General features: G+C 44.1%; 1 protein-coding gene across 11 annotated transcripts in view; it reads left to right on the top strand.

The window, feature by feature from the left end:
• The window catches only part of MSN (moesin), a 69,813-nt gene extending 54,394 nt beyond the window's left edge, over positions 1-15,419 (top strand). For all 11 annotated transcript variants that reach the window (XM_039378114.1, XM_039378111.1, XM_039378110.1 and 8 more), the window contains 11 exons: positions 4,758-4,853; positions 5,386-5,660; positions 6,159-6,242; positions 6,599-6,745; positions 7,220-7,316; positions 8,398-8,561; positions 8,994-9,124; positions 9,778-9,938; positions 10,454-10,546; positions 10,961-11,194; positions 12,201-15,419. In XM_039378114.1, coding sequence (XP_039234048.1) covers positions 4,758-4,853; positions 5,386-5,660; positions 6,159-6,242; positions 6,599-6,745; positions 7,220-7,316; positions 8,398-8,561; positions 8,994-9,124; positions 9,778-9,938; positions 10,454-10,546; positions 10,961-11,194; positions 12,201-12,365 — 1,647 coding nt within the window. In that variant the 3' untranslated portion in view covers positions 12,366-15,419. The remainder of the gene's footprint in view (positions 1-4,757; positions 4,854-5,385; positions 5,661-6,158; positions 6,243-6,598; positions 6,746-7,219; positions 7,317-8,397; positions 8,562-8,993; positions 9,125-9,777; positions 9,939-10,453; positions 10,547-10,960; positions 11,195-12,200) is intronic.
• Positions 15,420-20,513: the final 5,094 nt, after the last annotated feature.

Raw genomic sequence — 20,513 nt, 5'->3', positions numbered from 1 at the left:
ATGAGGCAGCTTCTCAAATGCTTTGTTTGGGGTCACTTCTGACCTTGAAGCCTGTTGGTGCCTTGTTCTTTCATTCCCTTCAGAGCCCCTTGTTCCTTCCAGGCTCTGGTGGAGGACTTTTGTCTGTCTGCTGTGCTAGGTCTGTTGGGTGGTGAATGTAGTCAGTGGATGGGAATCTCTACCTATTTGATAGGCCCTACATCAGGATCTTCTTAATGAGTTGTGGTTACTCAGCTGTTCAGTCAGTACTTCTTTCCCCAACCTTAAATGAACTATGTTTCTCCAGCTTCAGAACAGATGTGTTTCTCAGTGATGTGCTTAGAGCTCTCTGATTCTATAGCTGACCATGTAAACTTCAGTCCTTCCAGTGGTAGCTGTTGGACATAGCAAAGTGTATGAGATGTTGGCTTCAGCATGCTACTCCAGAACAAGCCTCTAGAGTAACCAGTGGCATCCAATCTCCTTTATGGTGATCTTTGTCCAATTAAGAGCCATGAAGCCAAGTCACCGGTTAAGGAAAATGTGCTGTGAGAAAAACTTTAACATCTGCCACTTCAAACCTTAAAAGCATGTGGTTAACCTTCCTAAGAGGCTTTTCATCATTTTTCAAGTTTCTGGGGTCAAAACTAAGCTTGTAATAGAAAAGCATGCTCAGGTATAGGTTAGAATTGTGACAATAAGCATCTCTCTGCACACTTCAAACCTGGTCACTGATGCTGTACTTTATGTTCTGCATCGAGTCTTATATGTAGTGGAGTGTGTGGGTGTCATGGTGTGGGTTTTTGTTTGTTTGTTTGTTTGTTTTAGTTTTTGATTTGTAAGGATCTTTCAGATTTCACAAAGAGCCTGATCCCTTAAGATTATGAGTTCATGTGCCCTGGCCTGGCTTGCCTTGCATTGCTTTTCTGACTGCATGGCCATTGAGGTAGTTGTGCAGCTAGAAACCTTGGTAATGCTTAGCAGTTTCCTTGCTTAACTCATCTGCTGCAGTGAGTTTAGTGGTTTTGTAGACTACCAATTTGTCAGACTCTGCTTTGATGGCTGCTAAAGCTTACAGCACAGGCTGACTAAATCCCCCTCGACTTTTGGTTAACTCCAGCTGAGTTGAGCTGTGTTTGGAATAAAGGTGGTTGGTGTGTCATGGCCTGCAAACTAAGCTTTGTGGGGAGGGAGACTGTAGAGAAGCCTTTAACTTTGGAAAGGTCCTACCTGGTTGTGTTTAAACGCATAGGAAATGTGTTCATCTTGCTCCAGTAGATGAAAGTGCTGAACAAAAAACTCACTAAAGGAGTTTCATGGTAGAAAGCACCAAGTCTTGGAACAGTGGCCAGTTCCTCCAGCAAACCCCAGAACTCTTGTTCCTGTAACGAAGGCTTGTGGTGAGTGGTATGAAAATGTGTCTCAAATTTCACAGGAACATGTGGAAACACTGACTTTCAGAAAAGCAGTAGTCCAACCAAAAACAGACTGCTTGTTGCTAAGGAGATCAATGGCAAACTGTAGTAAGTTCAAAAACTCAAAGATCCTGTTGTTTAGCACTCTGGCATTTTAGCACTTTGAAAGAGAAAGTTAGAAGTACATTTGTCAACTGAATGGAAAGGGGACAGTTAAATATTTGTGTCTCTAGATGAAGCCTATCTTGCATGTTACGTTCAGGTACCTGGAAGACCATGTTCAAAGTTGGTTTTGACTATGGCGTATGAAACTGCAGGTGTGGCACCAGTTCAGGGCTCCTCCAGCAATAAGGTTTGCTGGCAGTTTTCTGTGAGAAGTACTTGGCATGTCTGTCATAGAAAGGGAGAGAGACCTACCTCATCTTGAACTAGGACAGCATTCAAGACACCTGTGCTGTGGCATAGCCTGAGGTGATTTGACCTCTGGTGCAGGGACTTGGTCTGAGTGGAATGTCTTCTCCCCTGCTTCTGTGCTTTGGTCTTACCCATGTGTGGATAGTACTTTCATGCAGGATCCACACTTCTTTGCCAGTGTGGTGGTGTCTTTCCTGGGCTGAGAATGACAGCAATCATTATCATGCTAAAATCTACGTATAAGAGGCTGTGTATGGCTCCATCTTCTGCTATGGAGCAGCACCCAATGGCAAGAACATAGTTTGGGGGTGGTGAGTGAGTGCTGAGGGGAAGGGCAGGAGTTGTCATGCAGACCTGGAAAACATGGAGTAAGGACAAGTGAGAGAAAAGGTTACCTGAAATACCTTGTGTTTCTTCTGTGATCATAAGTAAAAAAAACCCTACTAGTGTGCTCTTAGACTGTCTGAAGAAGGTGAAGTGAGTCACCAGAAATGCACCTTTTTCCCTATGGCAGTACTGCTTAGTAAGTAGAATTTTAAGCTAAAGGTACTACTCGATGAAGACTTTTATTGTAGCTGGTCAAGGTACTGTGGGACAGCTGGATTTTGAGACTGCATGCAATCTGTTGCTAATTGTAGGCCAAGCCTTATACTGCAGGCTAAATAAGACCCAGGGACTGACTTAATGCTCCCCCTGGTATGAAGGAAAGATGTTGCTCTCCAGATGAGAGTGTAGACTTTAGGTATTTAAGTATTGTGGTCTGTGTTAAACAGTACTCTCTATTCTCCCATCCTGTGTGCCAGCTCTTCCTCAGCCTCAGCCACTGCCAGTAGCTGAATGCTGTACACCCCCAGACACAATTATGCTGCTAACTGCCAGCCAGATTCCTTGCAGCTGTAGAAAGCTGTTTCTTCATGTTTTTGCTCTTGCTAAATGGAACTAAATAACCTGCTAAAGCTGAGGAGGGAGGAGGACTATCCTCCCTGCCTTGGTTCAGAGGCAGCTTGGGAGTGCGATGTTGTGTGCTGTGCTGTCTCCCCTCTTCTCTGCCCAGCTCATTGTTGTCTCTGCTATTGCTGTGCAGGCTTCTGCTGTGGAATAAAAGTCCTTTTGTGTGGGGCCGCAGTGTGGTGCCTTTCAGCTCCTTGCTGGCAATCCAGCCTGTTGAATTCCCAGGCATAAGCTGCTGGCAAGTGGAAGGGAGGAAAGCAGACATATGCAGTGGAGCGAGGAACTTCCATCTCATTCATATTAATACTGCCAAGAACAGAGCTGTCCTTGGGCTCTAGGACACTCTTTCTTCCCCTCCTTGTAGCACCTGCTTTCAATGTACACAGCAAATTCTGATTCTTCTCCAAAAGCCTCCTTAGCTGTGTGCATCCTGCTGTGCGATATGCACGAGTGAAGGTTTATATGCCCCACATTCCCTTGGGTCTGCAGGGGCTCTAGCCCAGCTCTCAAGTTCATGTTCAAGCAAGGACAGGCTGAAAAATTTCAGGGACCCCAGTGGGATGATGTACATAGACTACAAGACCTCGTGTAGGTTTTGTCTCTGTGTGTGCTACTAATGGCACGCCTCTGCTGAAAACTGCACGTGGTTTTCAGGCCTGAAGGGAACAAAGGCCCTAATACTGCTTTTGGAAGGCCAGAAGAAATGTCTGATCCAAGCTCTAAACAATCTAACTAGTGATGTGTTTGCGGGGAACCTACGTCCTTGATGTTGTATCTTGCCAAAGCTAGAGATCACGTCAGAAGGGAACAGAGTGCATCCTTAGGATTCAAGAAGGAAGTAATTTAAAAGGAAGTAGGCATTTAGGGAGAATCACAAAACATGGGTTAGGGCAATACAAAATTATATCAACTGACCTGGCAGCTGGTTTTCACAGGGCAAGGCTCATTCCCTGCCTGTAGTTGTTAGCCCTTTTGAAAGGGGGAAACTCTGAGCAAGCCTGAGTTGGATGGTGTGTAAAAACAGCTGACAGTGTCATACTTTAGGAACCATGCTGATCTAAAGACAGTTGTCTTCTCCCTTCTCCTTCCTTATCCAGTAATGGAGGTGACGAGCAAGTGTCTGGTTTGCTGGTTTGTGAACAACCCCTGGGTCTTCTGGAGGGATGTGGGGGAACTTCATTGTGTAGCCTTGCTGCACCCTGTGGCACATCCCAGGCTTGCCAGGGCACAGAGGGTGGCCTTATGCCAGCGAACAGGCTTTGCAGAGAAACTTCCCTCTCCTTTTTACTGACAGTGGCACTGTACTGCAGTTGTCTTGCCCCACCATGAGGCCCTTGTCTCTTGTTACAGTAGGTCTGTAAAGCCTTCTTAACTCTTATTTACATAGCACAGCTGGTGTGCTAAGGAAGTAACTACAGAGAGAGCTTACACAGCAGTGTAGTTAATGTCTATTGTGGCTCTTAGTCCCAGCACAAGGGGTAGCGTATCAATTTACCCACTGCAGTTCCTCTTAGTGGTGCCTCTCAGTAAAGAGCTGTATGAGGGGCCTGTCCACAACTATTGGTAGAGTAGAATACAAATCTTAGAGTAGCACAGCCTAGCAGGGCGATTCATGACTTGCCCAGGAATAGTATGTTTGCGTGGTAAGTGAGGGGTGTACCTGAAAATGGAGCTGTGCTCCTGATTCCTGACAATTATTCAACCTGTCAGAGCTATTGCATTGTTTTTTGGCTATATATGTTGGCTTGCAAATAGCTGAAGAAAATAATGTCTGAGCTCTTGTTTATAAATAGCAACAAGCCTTAAAGAGCTGAGGGAGAGGGCGGAATATGGTACACTTGAGCCCCCTCAGATGCCCAGTCACCTCTATGTACACTGCAACAGGGGAGGCAGAAGGCCAGGGCACTGGCTGTCTTTGTCTGAACTTACCTCTGACACGTCCTCAGCCATTGGTGAGATCAGTCTGACTGGGGCTCTTGCTAATTGTCTTTTTTCCAGGTTGTCAAGACAATTGGTCTGCGAGAGGTCTGGTTTTTTGGACTTCAATATCAAGACACCAAGGGCTTCTCAACATGGCTGAAATTGAACAAAAAGGTATGTTTGCTCCAAGCTTTCACTTTTCCTTATTCACGTCTCTGGGAGTGCAGAGGCAAATTTAGTCTCCGTGCTTCTGTCAGGGTTCTGTTCTTGCCTATCTGTGCACCTGAAGTACTGTGAGATTAGTGAGTTGGTGTTGTGATGTCCACATACCCCCTTCCCAAGGTGTACAGAGTCATGGTGCTTGACCTGGTCTTCCTGCATATGTAGTTCTGTTTGTTATCTGGCCAGATCTGTTATCCTTTCTGGTGACATGCGGATGTGGTGCTCACTGTGAGCATCTTAGTTGGAGAGAAACCTGGAAAGTAACTTACCTAGCACTGATCACAACTACTGGCCTGTTGTATTCCTGTGGGGAGAAGTGATAAGGTTTTTGGCAGTAAGTAATTGAAAATCCTTACTTTTCTGCCCACTCACTACTTCATTGGAAAGGAGAAATTTTTTTCTAGTGCATGCTTGTGTTCTTGTTTGTAAACCTGCTCCCCTTCACTTGGTATACAGGCTATAAAATCTGCTAACTCTGTTCCAGGTAACAGCGCAGGATGTACGCAAAGAAAGCCCCTTGCTTTTCAAATTCCGTGCTAAGTTCTACCCAGAAGATGTGGCAGAGGAGCTGATTCAGGACATCACGCAGCGCCTTTTCTTCCTCCAAGTGAAGGAGGCAATTCTGAATGATGACATTTATTGTCCTCCAGAAACAGCCGTTCTTCTGGCTTCTTATGCCGTCCAGTCCAAATATGGAGACTTCAACAAAGAGGTGCACAAGTCTGGCTACCTTGCTAGTGACAAACTGCTCCCACAAAGGTAAGTGAACCTGAATAATCTTAGACCTTTTCTGTCTTAAAGGGTTTTTGTTGGTTTTTTTTGTTTGTTTTTTTTTTGTTGGTTTTGTTTTGTTTTGTTTTGGTTTTTTTTTTTTGAAGTGTAGGAGGTATTTTGATTGATTTGATAAAATATAGCCTGGTGCCTTTTTGAGGATTTAGATTAGTATATATTTAATTAGGAGCTTTAATCTTAAACATCCTATTGCTACTCTGAAAATCTAACCAGAAGTAGTGAGAGAAGCTCCAAAACAAAAAAATATGCTACAAGGAGAAGCACAACTGAATAAAACTTACCATTTGTCAGAAGTCTTAGTATTGACCATTGTGTCTATCTAGCCCTGTAATAAAACTGTATTTGCTGGAATTTCTTTGGGGGGAGCTGGGATGGAGTATTTAATGAAGCATTATTATAGAGTGATGTGACTGTGCGTATATAAATGCAGTGCTTGGTCTTCAAAGTCCTATATACTTTTTCTAGGGTTTTGGAGCAGCACAAGCTTAACAAGGACCAGTGGGAGGAGAGGATCCAGGTGTGGCATGAGGAACATCGAGGAATGATTAGGTAACTGATGCAGTATGAAACTGCTGTATTGAAAGTAGTGTGAAATACGTTAGTGTGTAATGTATGAATGCATACAAAAATCTGTGGCTTGCTTCAGGCTGAGTTAGCATTCTTTAGGTTATTTTGCTCAGAATAACTAGGTTCATGTGCTTCTGCCCTTGCTGGTCCACATCAGCTGGCTGTTCTTGGTAAAGAAGACTGAGCTTGCAGAGTTTGTAATTATTTACTAGGGTGATGCTTAGAACCTTTGCCAGCTTGTTGCTTCTCTGTCCGTATATAGGAAGATAGCACCTTCTTGCTCTAATGACTTACAGACTCTGATATAAGAATATCTGCTTTCTTTTTACATTCTGCAGAGAAGATGCTGTCTTGGAGTACTTGAAAATTGCACAGGATCTGGAAATGTATGGTGTGAACTACTTCAGCATTAAGAACAAGAAGGGCTCTGAACTCTGGCTAGGTGTAGATGCTCTTGGACTAAACATTTATGAGCAGAATGATAGGTAATAAACTCCCTCTCTTCATCATTGCATTCAGCTCCTTTCTAATATAAAGGCATTCAAAATTAATTTCTTCTGGAATTCAAGTCTTTAAGTAAACTCCACAATTTCTGTATCATTCTTGGCTGTGCTTTTGACATTGACAGAATAATCCATAAAATATGCTGCTTTGGACCAACAAATACAAGAAATTGGCAAATCTTATCAAGCTAGTTTTACTTGTATTTCTAGTCTTTCTGCTATAGATGCATTCTCCAGTTCTGTTTTCCATTTAAAAACCCAAAAAAGCAGGATTGAAAACCTGCTTCTTATATTTGTAGTTTGTCTACATGACTAATTTTGTTTGCTTATTTCAGTTAACATAAGAGCACTGAAATATGAGAGCAGATTTGGTAGAATTTTGAGGTTTATATTTTAAGTCGAGAATTTTGAATGACTTCAGGCTCACTTATTTCTTTTTACTTCCCATTTCTGCAGGCTAACACCGAAAATTGGATTCCCTTGGAGTGAGATCCGAAATATCTCATTCAATGACAAGAAATTTGTTATCAAGCCTATTGACAAGAAAGCACCAGTAAGAAGCAACATTCAAATTAAACTTTCAGCATCTTGGCTGAATGATCTCTATTTTGGTTTTCATCAATAGTGTCAATGCTGATGTAAGCAGGAAAATCTGATCAGGGCAGTATGCACAGAATGGGTATAGTGACAGTAATGTGATAGTTGTGACTTGTTTCTGGCTAGGAGGGTAGACATTTATTCAGTATAAGCTTAAACTGTTAAAAGTCAGTGGTAGGGAGAACCTCTTTGCTTAGGGTTTCTGATTCTTCTAGGGCTGTTCAGATTCTCTGATAATACAGTTAGGGATCTGAGGCACCTCTGTTAATGGTGAATGCTTCTGTTGCAGCCTGTTGGCTTTGGTAGTATGTGGGATGGTCTTTTGCAGGTTTGCACTTACTTGAAGCAGAAGCTTTAGGTCATTTTGTAGGGTATGGTGAGTTTCTTTTCCTTGCAAATTTATATTGAATGTAAATGCTTTCATCTTGAAGGCCTGATAATTTCCTGTGCTAGCCAATACCTTCTGCTCTCCATGGTATTCTTGTTGCATTGCTGATTGGAAGCATTTCCCTGGTGCCATTGCTCCTTTTTAACAGAATGAAGTTATTCATCCATTGGTCATAACGTATTATACCTTTTCTGGCATAAGACAAGATGTTATACTTGATGTGGCTGGCCAGGCATTGAATAACTAAGTTGGCAGAGAGGTGGGAGAAGCCGCAGTCTCAGTGTGCCTGGTGAACCAGCCCTGCTGGTGTTTGTAGTGGACCGGTGATGCTGTTACTGTGTGCTTGGCACTAGGGGTGTGTCACAGTGAAACCCAGCACACTGGAATGACACGTTGGGTGCTTCTGCCCTGTGTGCGTTTGTCAGTTTGAAATCCCTTCCTGAAAGAAAAGTGTCTAACTGGCACCACCAATTCTACAATTAGACAATAAGACAATTCTGCAATTAGACAATTATTCTTAGCAATTAGACATTGTTAAGAAAAGCTGGCTAGCAATTCTGGAAGGCTTGGGGTTTTGGAGCATATTGCATCCACAGAGGATTCTTAGACTGAAAGAACAGGTCTAATGCTGCCTTTTTCTTGTCCCAAGGACTTTGTATTCTATGCCCCTCGGTTACGGATTAACAAACGAATCTTGGCTCTTTGCATGGGGAACCATGAACTCTACATGCGCAGACGTAAACCAGACACCATTGAGGTGCAGCAGATGAAAGCACAGGCTCGGGAAGAGAAACATCAGAAACAGATGGAGAGGTTGGTAGAGTTCTGAATAACCTGGACTTGATCAATCACTGCACAAGTAGCATCGTGTGCTAGATAAATGGCTGGCAATGCCTTAATCTGCTTGAACCAAAAATAGAACAGATTGATTTCTGCTTCAGTAAATCTAATGAGTTGAAGGTAATGGCACTCATCACAAATGTGACTCATCATTACTTTCTTGGAGTTAAAGATTTGTCTGCCCATTTGATGGGACTAATACATATTTTGATATATGGAGATTTCCTTTATAACACTGCTGTTATGAACTTGCTGTTGAGATGAATGCCAGCAGAGCTTTATATTTTTGCACGAACTCATCATCTGAGTACTGTAATGCACATCTCTTGTGTGCTCATAGCTTTACTAGGAAGTGCTCCAGTCTAGGTGATAGTTTGAAATTACATTGTGACCTCTTCCCAATAGAGCCCTGCTGGAGAATGAGAAGAAGAAGAGGGAGTTGGCAGAAAAGGAGAAGGAGAAGATTGAACGTGAGAAGGAGGAGCTAATGGAGAGACTCAAGCAAATTGAGGAGCAAACCAAGAAAGCTCAGCAAGGTAATGTGAAATCTTCCAGTATTTCCTTAGATGCATAGTCTGAGTAAGAAGGGTTCAAATAGTAAAGCTGTGAGCATCTCTGAGCCGTGTGTCTCTCCAGTATTGTGTGCTAACTGGTGTTAGGGCCCTGGTTTAGCCTCCTGAATTGAAGGTAAGCCCTCTGTATGCAGTTGCTGAGAAAGGATTTGCATTAAAGAAATAGATGGCAGCCAAGATGGCTCTCTCTGGTAGAGGGAGTAGCTTGCTGTTGTTCCTGTGCAGGCTGGAAGCTTTATCCCAGGATATCTGTAGAGGAAGGAGTCAAAAAGTGTAGCAGGGATCACGCCAGACAGTACTGTGGTGATTACTGTCTAATTACTTGGCCAGAGTTACTGTGGTGTTGCCCAAGTGAAATGCTTTTCCACCTGTAAGAATGTAATTTTGGGATGAGTGCTTCCACACAAATCAATTGGGGTTGGAACAGGCCTGGCTCTTAGTCTTCCAGCTCCAGTTACAATGTGAAAGAGAGGAAAGGGGACAGTTGCTCGCATCTCTCCTTTACCTGTTCCTCTGAAGGAAAACTGTTGTCCAGCAGGTAGGTGTGAGGGCATTTTCCTCTTCTCCTGCCATCCTTTACTTGATCTGTCTTGCAATGTGCTCCCCTATTCTTTCAGAACTGGAAGAACAGACCCGCAGAGCTATGGAGCTGGAACAGGAGAGAAAACGAGCTCTGGAGGAAGCAGAGAAACTGGCTAAAGAACGCAGAGAAGCAGAAGAGGCAAAGGAGGCCCTATTGAAAGCATCCCATGATCAACAAAAGACCCAGGAACAGCTGGTAAGTCAGCGAGCTAAAAATCCAGTAGGGAAAAGAGTGAAAGGGGAGGCGTCCAAGCTCTTGACGCAAACCAGGCTATGAATATAGTGAGGAAGCACTGTGTTCATAGGTTCTTTAATTTTTAGCCTCAAGCAGATGGTCATATATGTAAATACAAGTGTATTTGTACAGTAGATTTGTAGTGCCTTTTGCCCCTTTTTTTTATGTGATGGTATGAGTGTAGAGCTTTCCCTGGTTTGGATTCAAAGAATTGACTTCTGCAACTCTGCTTGGAGGAGAAGGAAAAAATCCAACCCAACAACCAAGAAAACCCCAACCCACAATGAAATGCGAAAGTTTTTTGGCTTCCTTTCCTCTTGCATCATGGAGATATTGGTGGAATTGAAGTTAACAGGAAGGCTTTCTTCTTATTGGAAAAATGTTAGATATAGTGGTTTGATTCAGGACTTGGAACGAAATGCTTCATTTAGCAAGTACTTTGGGTTTTGTTCTCACTAAAAGCCTTTCTTCTGCAGGCTGCTGAGATGGCAGAACTCACAGCTAGGATCACACAGCTGGAGCTGGCCAGGCAGAAGAAAGAGAGTGAGGCCCAGGAGTGGCAGCAGAAGGTAAAGCAGAGTCTGAGCAAATGGGAGTACTTTTTGTGGAATTGCTCTTCATTCTGGGTCGTGATCTAAACTACTACACTAGATTCCACACTACACTGAACATTTGCATACTTGAGGCTGTTGTAAATCCCAGCTTTGGTTTTCTTGGTGGAATGGGTGACTTACTCTAACTCTATATAGCAATATTATGACTAATTAGGCCTGTAGCTCATTTTCTATTTCTTGTAACCATTCTTTGAATCTCTGAAGTGTTACCCAGCGAAACTTTTGCAAATGATGATGGCTGAGTAACTTTGGAACATACACCTTCTGAGGTGCAAGGTTTCCTGTAACAACACTGAGTGATGCTTCTGTGAAAAATCTCAGGCACTCAGGAGTATACTGACTGACTCACTGTGGCATGCCCTACTGCAGGCACAGATGGTGCAGGAGGACCTAGAGAAGACCAAAGAGGAGTTGAAAACTGCCATGAGCACCCCTCATGTCACTGAACCCATGCACTCTGAGAATGAGCACGATGATGAGCAGGATGAGAACGCAGCAGAGGCCAGTGCTGAGTTGCGGTCAGAGGCCACCATCAAGGACCGCAGTGAGGAGGAGCGCACCACTGAAGCAGAGAAGAATGAGCGGGTCCAGAAACACTTGAAGGTAAAAAGTTGGCAGCGGAGAGTATGTGTGTCTGGGTGCTGCTTCTTTTTTTCTCACCACTAACAGCAGCTGGGAGGTATTACTGTTACTTAAAAAATGAAGGGAGAAGTGGGGAAGAGAGGATCGTGATCTTGCCAGGATAGCTGCGTAACTACTGAGTAGAGAGGCAGATCTTGTCTCCTGGCACTTGACTGCCATTTCACTGGAACTAGTGAAGTATTTTTGAAGCAGTGCCAACAAGCAGCATCTGTCAGGCATAGTGTGCTTTGTGTGAGTATTGCCAGCCATCTGACAGCTGTTCATAGCCTTGGCTGCAATGAATCAAAGAACTTGGTCTGGTTCCTATCAAGAAGCTGTCTCTAGCTCTTGTGTGGGTTGCATTGCAAAACCCTGGGGGTAGGCCCCTAGAACTCAGCATGGAGAGAGCAGTACTGCACCATCTTCCTGTAAGGAACTCCAATGTTCTGGTGTTGAATTCCAAGCATTTTTTTTGCTGCCTAACTTGCATCACACTTTGTTCTGCATCTTGCTGTGGTGGTTACACAGACACTTTATCTTCTACAGCAAATTTCTTTTCTGGTAGAAAGCTAGTAATTTCTCAGATTCTGCAAGATGTTCCTGTTGTCTTTAGGGATCTCTCCACTTGACTGTTCTTCTAAAGTACGTACATTGGAGACAATCTTTCTTACTGTGCTCAGACAAAGATAAGTAGGGTGACATTGCCTGATGTTTTCTACCTTCAAATGTTAGGGAGAAATATTAACAGCTTGCACAAAATAACAGAACTGTTCAGGTTAGAGGGGCCTTCAAACGATCATCTAGTCCCACTTCCTTGCTCGAACCAAGTCAACTAGAGCAGGTGGCCCAGAACTGAATACATGTGGCTTGTCTGTTTCCCGTCTCTGTTGGTAACTGAATCTTTAGGGGGATCAGATGAAAGCTGCTTGTCCAGCTTTGAGTCTCCGGCTTGTGTAACCTGTTGCTATCTGTGTCCCCTTCTCCTAAGGCTCTCTCCTCGGAGCTGGCAAATGCTCGAGATGAAACCAAGAAGACGGCAAATGACATGATCCATGCTGAGAACATGCGTCTGGGCCGAGACAAGTACAAGACCCTCCGTCAGATTCGTCAGGGTAACACCAAGCAGCGTATTGATGAGTTCGAGTCCATGTAAACTCTCCCCTGCACCTGCTGCCCTGCACTCTCTTCTCCTCTCTTTCCCATCCTCTCCCATCATTCGCTCATAATTGTGCTATGCTGGAACCACTACGGAAGAGTGACCATGGTCTTATTTATCAAGTTTTGGGCAAATGCTGGAGTTAAGCAACAGAAGAAAGAATAGTATTTACATCTTCCTGGGGTGGCTTGGGAAAGCAAACATGTATTGGAGCTAATCTGAAATTGTTTGGCTTGGGGTAGTCTCACTGTGTTGGGTTTGGTGTTGCTCACTGAGGTGACTGTGTTGCTGTCCTCTCCCCTGGTGGGGGGAGGCCAGCAGATACTTGTGCTGCATTACGTACAGTCAAGAGCTGATAGTCTGACACTGCCTTCCTACTAACCTGCACAAGCTTTAGGATTAATCTTAGTAGCCAGGATCTGAATTTCTGACTTAATGCAGGGTCTGAATCATGTAGTTGAGAAGGGGAGACTGGAGGTTAGGAAGAATGGTTGTAGGTAAAATATGGACTTTCTTTCTAAAAGACCAAAGCTTTTGTCCTACAAATATAAGCAGACCAAACAGATTCTGTGGTGTTCCTGCTGGTATTACCTTTTGTTGCTTAATGATGGAATTTTGAATTTCCTAATAATGAGGAGGCCTTTGGAATATTTCCACTGATGCAGTGTGGTTTGGAGCCTCAAATTCGCTGCTTTTTGTCTCTGGTAAATGGCTTTGTTCACCATCATTTGTCTGACTTGAATGTAACCAGTGAGGCAGAGATAGCTGAAGTACATAACCTTCCTTTTTGGTTTTGCCAATGAAAACCTGAAGTGGGAGGTAGAAATGTAAAAGACTAAAAATTCCTGTAGCAGTATTTTCCCTTGCTGAACCAATACCTTTCTAGTTATGTGAACATGATTTCAGGGTTTTCCATAAGAGGCCTTTTTAGCACATAGTCATTGGTGCCTTATGACTGTGTATAGATCTACTGTAGCTCAGATGTCTTTAGTTTAAACTAGATGCAATCATAAAAAGTGATCAGCAGCTGGGGACCAAAAACTACTCTTGTATGTGGGTCATGTACAGGACTGCATCTGTCTTCCTGGCTTCAAGCAGCGTTTGAGGGGAGAGGATCCTGAGACACTTGCCGAATTGCTGCCTTAATCCTCACTAGCATTCTGCCAGATCTGTGGCTCAAGTGCTTCTCCTTCCCCAGAAGGATGCTTTGCCCCTTTGTAGCTTTGAGAACAGAGGGCTCTGTCTCTTAGAAATGGGGCACAAGTGGTTGTGAGACTGGTCCTGAGAACCACTTGTGCCAGTTATTATCATAACTATCATGTCTGTCATCCAAGCTGTCCATCCTGTAGCTACCCAGAATCCTCCCTACTATTTATGGGGAGGAAATAGCCACGTGTGCTCAGGGCTGAATTGGATTTTTGCCTTGATCCTTGCTAAAAGCAACTGTTAACCTTCAGGAGAGGCCTCTAAAAATGGATTCCACCAAAAGCGAAGTCCTCCTTTGCTTTGCCCTGCTTGGATTAGCCTGTCCCTATAGGAAGTCACCAGGTTAGCCTGTGATTTATTTTCTTGCCTAGCATGATCCCAAATCTTGTGGCTTGCTCAGTTTTGTGGATTCTCCCTTTTTATGATGTCACTGCTAATGGTGACAGAAGGGAAACATCTGAAAGCTGAAACATTTTCAGCTCCCTGCTGTATGGGAAAGGGTAAAGGGGGACTGTGCCAAAAAAGAAATGTTCATGATAGTGTTAATAAACTGCAGTATTTACCCAGGAATTCCTTGGGTTGCTGGAAACAACCTCACCAGAGCTGTATTTTATTTTTCGGAAGCAATGCAAGTCTGTGTGGAGATCCATACAAACACCAACTAACCTCTATTGGAAGCAACACGCTAAGCTATGCTCCTAAACATCCAAATGTGTCATGTGGGAGCACCCTGCTCTCCCCTGGACACAGCATGCTTTTGGAGGGGCACATGGCATGGCAAGCTTTTTGTTGGCTGAGAACACATCCCTCAGTACTTTGAAAGTCCCAAATGAACAATTGCAGTTAAATTGTCAGACCCGATTGGTGTATTTCTGTTCTGAAGGTGATTGGCACTCACTCTGTGTGAGTCTCATTACTGGGGAACGGACAATTTTTACACTTCTGTTTTGGTGCTTAAAAGCTGGTTCTCAGCACTTCTGCTCTGTCCACGGTGACTATTGATGCATTTGGGGGAGAAAAGCCTTTATTACATTTTAACAATTTCCTAACAAGCTGATGTATGGTGCCTGGAATATGTGTTCAAATAATAAACCAGTAAACCTTTTCTGCTTTGATGGGTCACACAACACTGCTGAGCTCATGTATTATGATGTTGGCATGACTTCTGTTAATAGGGTTTTTTAAACGTTCTAATTCCACACGGTCCAATATAGGAATAGAACGACTTGTGCCAGTGACTCCACCTAACTCTTTGTAGTTGTTTCAGCCCTGCCTTCTTCTTAACCAGTATTATATTCCAGTGGTATCTAATGATATTTGATTTCAATACTTCTAGCTATGCACAATTAGAAAATATTAGTCAAGGGATGGAGGATATGTTTATGGTCCTCCTTCCCGTGGAAATGTATACTGTATTGTAAAGAAATGATATTTTGCAAGAAAACTAATGTAAGAAGCTTTCAGTATTACAGTGAGATTTGTAGACACATTTTTTATTTGTTAGAATACAGTGAATAGTTCTTCTTCCTCTCCACGTTCCAGTTTAATTGGATATCTACTCCTTTTGGGGGTGGGGGGAGGGAAGTACTTTATCAAATGTTTGCCTGGCTTGTTTTTTCTTGTTTTATTTTTTGTTGCTGTAAATTATGTTGGAAGTTTTTGACCAATTTATTTCTGGATTATAATAAAACATCAATTCCTTAAGGTTGTGGAGTAATTCATGAGTCTATGTGCTTATCTGCAGAGAGAACCTTGATATTAAGGCATTTTTTTTCCTGTTTGGAGGAGTTGTTAAAATCTATACCTTGTTCTTCCTGAAGTGCCAATAAAGTTCAGAGAAATTCAGCAGATTGTGTCTGGCTGGTTACTGAAGGCTTGTTTTGAGCCTAGTGCTGTGTCTCCCAGCTGAGCAGGTCTACCCTGTGGTGCTCAGAGATCAGCCTGGTAGCTCCCTCGCAAATAAGGAGCTTTTACGTGCACCCTGAAAAGCAACTACTTGAATAACAGCTCTTTCACCCCCCCAATCCCTCTAAGCAGTCTGACTGGAGCCAGTACTGGAGTTCACATTTCTTTGTGGAGACACTGAGTATAAATGTTCAACATCCAAATGGATGGGTTGGATGGAGGGGGAAGAGCTGCTGTTGGTGAGTACCCGCTGTGCCAAATGTGCATCCACCACCAGGTCAGTGTGGAGAAGGTGGCTGGGCCTTGGTGCTGCTGCTTGCTCCAACACTGTGAGGTCTGTCGTGCCATCACCCTGGACTGGGCATTTCAGCACACTTTGCTTTGCAGCTGCCTTGCTGTGGCTGTCCCTCCCTGTGTTCCCACTGTCTCGGGGCAGGCTCTGGCAATGGCAGAGCAAGGCTGCTGCCACCGTTCTGCTGATGACCTGTGTGGGCTTTATTTGCAGATGCTTTCTTCGTGATTGTGAAGAGCAGCTTCACAGAACCTCTGCCTCACGGTTGCTGTACTGCAGGATAAGGTGGAGATTTCGTTGGAACGTGTTAATGCTCAGAGATCTGGTGCTGGGGGAGAAACCTGAACTTGTCTATAAACAAAACATGAAGTGTAGAGCAATAGAGGCTTCTGTGATCCCCAGTGGGCATGGCTTGGATCCAATTTTAATAGGCGAGGGGTTTTTTTTGTTCCTTCCAGGATTCAGAAAACCTGAACGCTGGAGGAATTGCGTGTCTTCTTCAATGCTACTGCAGCCTTCAGGTGAGGGTTGCACTAGTCTGTAAAGGTTAATCTCACAAATGGGGTTAATGCTGTTTCTCTTGCCCTTGCCTCTCAATGGACAGTACCTTAGAGAACTTAAGAGGCTTAGTAATTCTCCCTTAAGGTATATCTGTATTCAGTTTGTCTTTGAAGAAATGGAAGTGCAAAGCATTAAGGGCTGAAGGCTGCTTCTCTACAGGACCATGTTCTTAAAAAAAATCCAAACCACCCTGTTCTTCTGGTCTGCTGTAAGGCATTTTGTAGTTTAGAAAATGGAAGTTTGTATTTAACCTTTAGTTTGTGTGGACAGCTTCTGTTGGATTTGCTGGTCTGTCTGATATATTTCAGATCCAGTTTAGGCTATACCTACATATGTTGGTGGCCAGCTGCTTTTGTCTGTAGGACAGGGGTAGACTAGAGCATAAAAGGCTCTCAGAAGAGCGGGGGACCAGAAACACTTTTTGCAGTCTGTGCAGTGTTGCTTTATTAAACAGTGTGATTTACTGACAACTCTAAAGAAAAGCCAAAGTGTAACATTTTTATTGAGATCAATCTGTTTGGTGGACTAATCCATTTGACCTAAGATGCACTGACTCTGAGTAGGACACAGTGACTGTAGAAATTAGACTGATTGTTTCTTCCTTCTCTTGTTTGCTCTTTCTAAGGCAGGGAATTGCAAAGGTGTGGTCTCCAAATTCTGATTTATTTTGATGCAGACAAGTCCTGCAGGGACTTCTCCAGGTAGATGAGAAACTTATTGGTTGTTTGTTCAGGCTAACATGTTTGGAGGGAAGCACGAGCATTTTTCCAGCATCCAAAGCTTGATAATGCAATGTACAGGGTAAGGTATGATAATTGTAGGCAGTTGTATGGCAGCTGCTTGAATATCTACAAAGGCTGACTGTCTCCAATGAGAAAGTGTAGAACACCTGAAGTATGGCTTTTTTGCCCTGTACAGTCAGTGCGACTGTTCTGTTCCGTGCCAGCTTTGCAGCTATACATAACTCAATCTTGGCCATACAGTCTAAATATCTTATACCAGGGTATAATCAGAGCATGTGACAACTGGCAGAGAGCAGTATAATTATTCTGCCACTGATGTCAACCTGTAACTGCTGTGTAGCCGTAGGCAAGTTGATGCCACATGTGATGTTAATGTCTCACTTGCAGAAAAATAGTTTATCTGTAAGAAAAATGCCCCATCCCTAGAAATATTCTACTTCAGGTTGGATGAGGCCCTGAGCAACCTGATCTAGTGAGTGGCATCCCTGCCTGTCACCTCTGGGGATTGGAACCAGATGATCTTTAAGGTCACTTCCAACCCAAGGCATTCCATGAAAAAGTATCTCGCCCTCAATGTGTGAAATGTTAGGCTGAGGGTGGCTTTTGTCTTGCAGGTTTGCAGCTCTAAGTGCAGTTTGTAGAAAAGGGAGCAAGTCCCCATGTCTGAACAATGACTAAATGAACATGTAGTGCCAGATGATGGTCTCTGAACATTACCAGTAATATTAAGATGGAGTTTTTCAGGATAGATGGCAGGATGAGGTGGGTATAGCAAAAAGTGGAGGGAAGAATGAGGAGGAGACATTAAAGAAAGAGTAGTGCTGAAACTGCAAAAAGCAATACTGATGCTCCTGGAAGGGGCTGTACCTCCCTCTTCTGGTCAGAATGCACTTGCTCTGAGCAGGTGTTAATACACAGCTTTCGGGTGAGCAGAGCTAGTTGAAAAATTACAAGCACTCATGATTGCTATTCCCTGTGGTTGTGCATTATCCTTTAAAGAAATGCAAGCTGAGGTTGATCTTGAGTCACCAAGACTGACTGAAGGGGGTGTGAAATACACTGCTCTTGAGCTGGGAGGTTATGGTGAAGGCTATCTGTACCCCACGTACAGCAGTATTGCACTCCCATCCATCTTTGAAGAATCCTTGACTGGATGCTTGAAGGAGAAGCATCTGCAAGTGAAGGTCTTGGCTGGGGCACTGTAACTTCTTAGTGGCCTTCACCCAGCCAGGCAGCAGCTACGTTGCTGGAGGTGGCTGCTGTCTAGAAGCCCTGTTGTGAATTCATTGTGCTTCCTTGTTGCAGTTAGCCCATCTCTAATTGCAATTCTGCCCTCCTGCTTCCAGTGGTAAAAATCTGACCCTTGCTCCTCCTTTTGTTTGTGTCATTGTCAGGAAGGTTGCTGAACATCTAGAGAAAGGTAAGAACAGGAAAACAGTAGATTTATTTGAGAGATCTTGTTTGAGAGATGTAGAAACTGAGACACATTTACAGTCTTCTCCAGCCTCTGAGGCAGTATCTGCAACCTGAGCCCACTGAGCGCTTTGTCCCGGGCCTACACTCAGTGCATTGCTTTTGAGGCAGCAGCAGCACTGTGTCCCTGGGCTTGTAGGCTTGAAGACAGTGAAATCAACACAAATTGTCCTGTTTGCTTTTATTAGGAACTTGCTCTGGAACAGGAAAGGTGGTTGATGGGCTTTTATAGTGACAATGGGGAAGGGGAGTTTTAGTTTTGTTCAGTGCTTTAGTTCTGTGTGAGCAAGCAGCCTGTATCTGCTTCCCTACAGGAGTATTTGTGAGGCAGTGGGTTTGTTAGGAGGGGAGGCTGTTCTTGCTTTTCCAGTTAATGAAGACTGCCTTCTGGAAACCTTCATTATTCCTGGGTCTGCATGCCTGCAGCTCTGACTGCAGTCCCTGAGACTTCACCCATGGGAACAGCATGGGCTTGCCTCTATCTGCAGCTGAATAGCATGGGCAGTGTCTGAGCCAAGGCAGCTCTGCTTGCTGGCAAGGAACTCTGAGTGGTCAGAGGAGGTATGTCAGAAGTCCAAGTGTGCTTCTGGCTGTGGAGGGCTGCAAGGTGTTATGTAACTTCTGGTTGGACCAGGGCACTGCTGATTTCAGTGTTTACTACTTGTGCAGAAATCGGGGATGAGGTGGAGTTAATGGCAGCTCAGATGTGTTTTGGACATTTGCATGAGTGTCCCTAGGCTGGGGGGAGGGTTGCCAAATTATTTGATGTGTGGCGCAGAAAATATTGGACAGTATTTCAAGCTAGAAAACCACTTCCCTCTCAGCATGTGCCAAAACATGTCTGGATGTGTAGGCACAGCCACTGCGCTGACAGAGCATGGCCTGGTGGCAAGAAACTGGGGAGGGAGGAAATGTGCCTATGTGCACTTCTGGGAACTTAGCTTCCGGCAAACCTCACATGAAACAGAGCTAAAGATTCTCTTCAACTGTGTCTGGCCTGCTCATAAAGTATGTGCTGACCTGTTAAGCAACATTTTGAGAAGTTTTTTCAAAGCACTGGTTTTTTTGCTTAGCTGATTTTGTTGGTTGTTGTTTGGTTTGAGTTGTTTTTTGTTGGTGGGTTTGTTTTTTGTGGGAGGGGTGGTTATTTGCAAAGCTTTCTATTTTTGTGTCCTGGGCTAAATGAACACTGGTTTACTCTGGAAAGGCTGCATTTGCTTCTAGGCTTGCTGCCAGATAGAATGGAGGGAAAAGGAGATCTTGCTTCTGCCCTTTCTCAGCATTTCAAAGACCTTAGGACACACTATCCAAAATCTGTAAGGGCCTGATTGTCTCCAGTGGGATTGTTCTTGCTTTCACCAGTCGACAGTAGTCCCCTTTGCTGCACCTCACCTCCCTTCTCAAACCTGACTTCCCTCTCTTCCATCAGGTGACATTGACCTGTCACTTGCTGTGCTCTGAGTTCCTGGCAAGGAGAGAGGTCAGTGCCAGGCAAACACACAGATGTCCTTGCTGTGGAAACTGCTGCGCATATATCCAGTGTATCTCTCAATTCAAGGTTTGCTGGAGAGATAAGATGCTTTGTGGTTTGCTTGTATATATGCTCTGGCCCTTTTCCTTGTGTCTCTCTTGGCAAGCCTTGCTTCCCTTCAATGGAAATGACTGAGAGACAGAGCTGGGCTGCCTACTGCATTTCTGTAGTGCCTGAAAAACAAAGGCAGAACTGGTCAGAGTCTCTCAGCTGCAGAGGCTGCACAGAGTGGTTCTAAATTCAGAGGTGAGATGCAGCTCAAGAATTTGGGTTTGAAGGCTGAAGTTCTCGGGGCAGCTTGTAGGAGATAGCAAATCACTTGGAAAAGCTGACCTGAAAGTGAGGGGCCACCGAGCAGGGCCACTGGCCAGAGCTGCATTCAGCTGAACAAACCACAGGCCTCCCTGCCAGCTCTCCTCTGTGATACAAGCAAG

This window comes from Pipra filicauda, unplaced genomic scaffold (assembly GCF_003945595.2).
Source record: "Pipra filicauda isolate LSUMZ 115617 unplaced genomic scaffold, ASM394559v2 scaffold9_size5747161_pilon, whole genome shotgun sequence".
NCBI classification, from domain to species: domain Eukaryota; kingdom Metazoa; phylum Chordata; class Aves; order Passeriformes; family Pipridae; genus Pipra; species Pipra filicauda.
Note: the sequence above shows the minus strand (reverse complement) of the source record. Positions and strands in the feature narration are given on the sequence as shown.